This window comes from Argentina silus (genome assembly GCF_951799395.1).
Source record: "Argentina silus genome assembly, chromosome: 8".
Taxonomy (NCBI): domain Eukaryota; kingdom Metazoa; phylum Chordata; class Actinopteri; order Argentiniformes; family Argentinidae; genus Argentina; species Argentina silus.
Genome location: NC_139662.1, coordinates 22,810,880 through 22,815,879, shown reverse-complemented (window position 1 = coordinate 22,815,879; position 5,000 = coordinate 22,810,880). Strand labels below are relative to the sequence as shown.

At 49.5% G+C, this 5,000-nt stretch overlaps 1 protein-coding gene across 1 annotated transcript in view; it reads left to right on the top strand.

Moving 5' to 3' along the window:
• Positions 1-4,200, top strand: part of wnt5a (wingless-type MMTV integration site family, member 5a) — a 13,327-nt gene extending 9,127 nt beyond the window's left edge. The window contains exons 4-5 of the mRNA XM_083675007.1: positions 1-287; positions 1,169-4,200. The exon at positions 1-287 is cut by the window's left edge and continues 6 nt beyond it. Coding sequence (XP_083531133.1) covers positions 1-287; positions 1,169-1,627 — 746 coding nt within the window. The 3' untranslated portion in view covers positions 1,628-4,200. The remainder of the gene's footprint in view (positions 288-1,168) is intronic.
• The last annotated feature ends 800 nt before the right edge of the window (positions 4,201-5,000 follow it).

Genomic DNA, 5,000 nt, shown 5'->3' with positions numbered 1-5,000 from the left:
GAGAGACAGCGTTCACCTACTCCATCAGCGCGGCGGGCGTGGTGAACGCCGTGAGCAGGGCGTGCAGGGAGGGCGAGCTCTCCAGCTGCGGCTGCAGCCGCGCCGCGCGCCCCAAAGACCTGCCCCGTGATTGGCTGTGGGGAGGCTGCGGAGACAACCTGAACTACGGCTACCGGTTCTCCAAGGAGTTTGTGGACGCGCGGGAGCGGGAGAAGAGCTACGAGAAGGGCTCCTACGAGAGCGCCCGGCTGATGATGAACCTCCACAACAACGAGGCCGGGAGGAGGGTGAGGAGTGACACACACACACACACACACTCATACACTCTCACTTACACGACGTAGGTGGTGGATTAAGTATGGATTAAGTTGTTATATTGTTAAATTAAATGTTTATGCCCAAGGTCTTGGAGGGAGGGAGGGAGAGAGAGAGAGAGAGAGGGAGAGAGAGAGAGGGAGAGAGAGAGAGGGAGAGGGAGAGGGAGAGAGAGAGAGAGGGAGAGAGAGAGAGAGAGAGAGAGAGAGAGAGAGAGAGAGAGAGAGAGAATATTCAGGTCAATCAGACGTGTGTTCAGTATATCATCTGGATAACAGCTCGGTCCTCTCTCTCTCTGAAGTCTTTGATCTCTGTGAGATGGAATGATGACAGCAGGGTTTTTGTAGTCGATTCCAAACACATTGAAGTGGCCTCAGAGGAGGCAGGGTTGTGTTCTGCTCAGAGGAGGCAGGGTTGTGTTCTGCTCAGAGGAGGCAGGGTTGTGTTCTGCTCAGAGGAGGCAGGGTTGTGTTCTGCTCAGAGGAGGCAGGGTTGTGTTCTGCTCAGAGGAGGCAGGGTTGTGTTCTGCTCAGAGGAGGCAGGGTTGTGTTCTGCTCAGAGGAGGCAGGGTTGTGTTCTGCTCAGAGGAGGCAGGGTTGTGTTCTGCTCAGAGGAGACAGGGTTGTGTTCTGCTCAGAGGAGACAGGGTTGTGTTCTGCTCAGAGGAGACAGGGTTGTGTTCTAGTTACGACCGGGGACACGGAGAGCATCATGTGCTGTGGTCCTCCCTATGACATAATGCCTTTGAAGACATTATTCACATACACACACACACTCTCTCTCTCTCTCTCCCCCACACACACTCAACCACCCCTGGCTGTAGGTATTAACCCTCTGTGTCCCTCTCTCCCAGACGGTGTCGGACCTGGCCCACGTGTCCTGCAAGTGTCACGGTGTGTCTGGCTCCTGCAGCCTGAAGACCTGCTGGCTGCAGCTGGCCGACTTCCGCAAGGTGGGCGACGCCCTGAAGGAGAAGTACGACAGCGCCGCCTCCATGAAGCTCAACACGCGCGGCAAGCTGGTTCAGCAGCACAGCAAGTTCAACGCCCCCACCAGCAACGACCTGGTGTACATCGAGGCCAGCCCGGACTACTGCCTGTCCAACCAGAGCACGGGCTCGCTGGGCACGGTGGGCCGGCTCTGCAACAAGACGTCGGAGGGCATGGACGGCTGCGAGCTCATGTGCTGCGGCCGCGGCTACGACCAGTACAAGGCCCAGATCGTGGAGCGCTGCCACTGCAAGTTCCACTGGTGCTGCTATGTCAAGTGCAAGAGGTGCACAAAAACCGTGGACCAGTTCGTCTGCAAGTAGAGAGGAGGGGAGGGGTGTGTGTGTGTGTGTGTGTGTGTGTGTGTGTGTGTGTGTGTGTGTGTGTGTGTGTGCAATGCTGTACACGTGAGTGTGTGTGTGTGTGAGTCTGTGTGTGTTTGTGTGCAATGCTGTACGTATGTGTGCGTGTGTGTGCGTGTGCGTGTGCGCGTGTGTGCGTGTGTGTGTGTGTGCGTGCGTGCGTCCAGGAGAGGAGGAACAGAAGGAGCAGGAGAGAGGGAGTGTGAGGAGGGAAGAAAGAAAAGAAACTATATAAATTATATTTATAGAGTTAAACAATTATACCGTTGCAAAAGACTGACACTTTTTTTCTCCATGTTATAGTTGCAAAAAAAATGTAAATGTCTTCAGAAACTGAGAATATCGTGACATATTTATTTTCTGAGAACTGTTTTTTTTTTTTTTTTTTTTTTTAATGCCCAATTTTCTTTAACAGATTTTTACCCCACAAGTGCCTTGAACCGGCTTGAGAACGACCCCGAGGCGAGGTCATTCTTTTTTTATTATTATTTTTTTGAACAAGCTATTTGGCAAGTCAAATGGGTCAGCATGACTGTGAAATCGGAGCTTCCTCCCCTTTTCATAACAATAGATTAGTTGAATATTGTGCTGGATGTGAGAATGCTGAGGTGCTGTTTGACCCGGGAAGGTGAGATTATTGACCCGGGAAGGTGAGATTATTGACCTGGGAAAGTGAGATTATTGACCCGGGAAAGTGAGATTATTGACCCGGGAAAGTGAGATTATTGACCCGGGAAAGTGGGATTATTGACCCGGGAAGGTGAGATTATTGACCCGGGAAGGTGAGATTATTGTGACGCTTTATGTCCAAATGAGTTGTGCTACATCGGGTCGTACCCGTGGGCTGAATCCCAAACCTGCCATCTCACCCTTCCCCTGGTCCCTATGTCCTGGAAAGGTAAAAAAGGCCAAGGAATAGGTGGGAGGGACTCACTCGGGCTTGGGCCAGGTACTGTCCACCATGTAACACCTTTAAGAGCCGTCCCAGCCAGCTACACCCCTAGTCAACCCCTAGTCTTTAAGAGCCGTCCCAGCCAGCTACACCCCTAGTCAACCCCTAGTCTTTAAGAGCCGTCCCAGCCAGCTACACCCCTAGTCAACCCCTAGTCTTTAAGAGCCGTCCCAGCCAGCTACACCCCTAGTCAACCCCTAGTCTTTAAGAGCCGTCCCAGCCGGCTACACCCCTAGTCAACCCCTAGTCTTTAAGAGCCGTCCCAGCCGGCTACACCCCTAGTCAACCCCTAGTCTTTAAGAGCCGTCCCAGCCAGCTACACCCCTAGTCAACCCCTAGTCTTTAAGAGCCGTCCCAGCCAGCTACACCCCTAGTCAACCCCTAGTCTTTAAGAGCCGTCCCAGCCAGCTACACCCCTAGTCAACCCCTAGTCTTTAAGAGCCGTCCCAGCCAGCCTTCCAGAACACATCCAGCATATGCACTTTGAAACAGAAGCCTTTTTCTTTTTTTCTTTTTTCTTTTTTTTTTTTATTGTTTGTTTTTACCTAAAACACATCATCAGTAATATACCATTTATTATAGTTTACCTTTTTCCATATTAATGCAGATATCCACTTAACATATGATATGCTACTTACATGGTTTAAATATATATGGGCAATGTTGTGGTTAGGATGGTGAGATATTCAATGTTCTGTGTATATAGTACATCTAACCAACCAATCATTAAATAGTATGTATTTATTTTCTTTTGTTCGGACCCTCTGTTTAGCTTCCAGAATGAAAGGGAACCCGGTTCTGGTTTCAGTTCAGCGGGCCTGGTTCAGTACCGGTCCCGTCTTTATAGTCACTTATTGTTTGTTCTGTCTGTCCGACACCGATTTGGCTCCACTGTGTTCATGTAAAGGGAAATGCACCTTATCGATTCACCTGTTCACCTGTGATCACCTGTTCAGTACGTCACCCCTGTCCAGTACGTTTACCACCACGCGTTTCACAGAGGCTCATTCTTATCGCTGCCACAAACTGCTAAGATACCACTCAGTTACCGCTCACTATCCCTGTGGTCATCGTCATGACAACACACATTACTACTCGTTACCAGTTCAATCTGTATATTTATTAGTTTCTCATTAATTGAGGTTTTGCTAAACATATTTCTTTATAGCTGTTATTTTGTTATTTTCTTTTTTTAAATTGGATCGATGTTCTACTTTGTTTCAATAAATATCAAAGAACAACCCAGCAGAACAGTGTTTTTTAACTTTCCCTTACATTTTTCTCTCATGCAGTATGACTAAATTCAAACCACATTTGACATTTGTTTTATGTGTTGCTATGTATTTAAGTGTTCCCCGTGCCCTAATAGCTTTTTACTATTGTGTGTGTTTCCCCTGCTCCCCACTGTTCAGAGACAAAATGGACTCTGTTTTGCGTGTACAGAAATGATTTAGGGAAGATTTGTCTGTATTTTTGTATTCTTTCTCTGGAGTGTCTGCTTTCGACTGAGTCTTAGACCGTGATTCTACAAGTTAAAATGAGCAAATCAAACTTGTCATTAAATAAACATATCTGGAGTCTCCCAGCTGGTTTGTCAGTTAGTAGTCGGAGGGTGGTCTCTCTCTCACGTAGAATCCAATTCCCACTCGGAGTTCCCTTCTCTCCCTCGGCTCCCTCTAAATGTGCAAACACGATTTGAGTGACAGCTATTTTAAGTGGGGTGAACAAAGAGGAGGTGAGATTGCCTGGAATGGGGCGGGGGCGGAGCTGGCGGCCCGGCCGCTGAGAGGGCGAAGCGGGGGATGAGGGCATGATGTCACCCTCCCCGGTCCTCGTTAGGACCGGCGGAGTTGGACCGGGTCAGGCGGGCTATTCAACATAACACACTACACGGCCACACGATTATAGGAACTGGGTTTTAGAGAGAGAAAAAGAGAGAGAGAGAGAGAGGGGGGGGGAGAGAGAGAGGGGCTGAGAGAGAAAGAGAGAGAGAGAAAGAGGGGCTGAGAGAGTTGTGGCTGTTAATCTGAGTGGTTTAGAGAGTCCAACGTCAAAACATGTGTCCATTCACAGCTCTGAGGCTGGACTGAGTCCTTGGTAGCTGTGCTGATACTGCTGCGGTCTGGAGCAGCGGGGAGAGCGGGGAGGCGGGGAGAACGGAGAAAGGGAGGAGAGCGAGAGAGAGAGAGAGCGAGAGAGAGAGAGAGAGAGCGCGAGCGCTTTAGGGGATTTGGAACAGTTGAACTACTGCCATTACAATGTAAACGGCCCTGACATTGACTAATATTTACACTGGTAAAATGATACAGACTTTAGGAGCACATCCCATATGTGACCCTGTCAATTGGCCCCCTGTGTGTGTGTGTGTGTGTGGCACTGGCA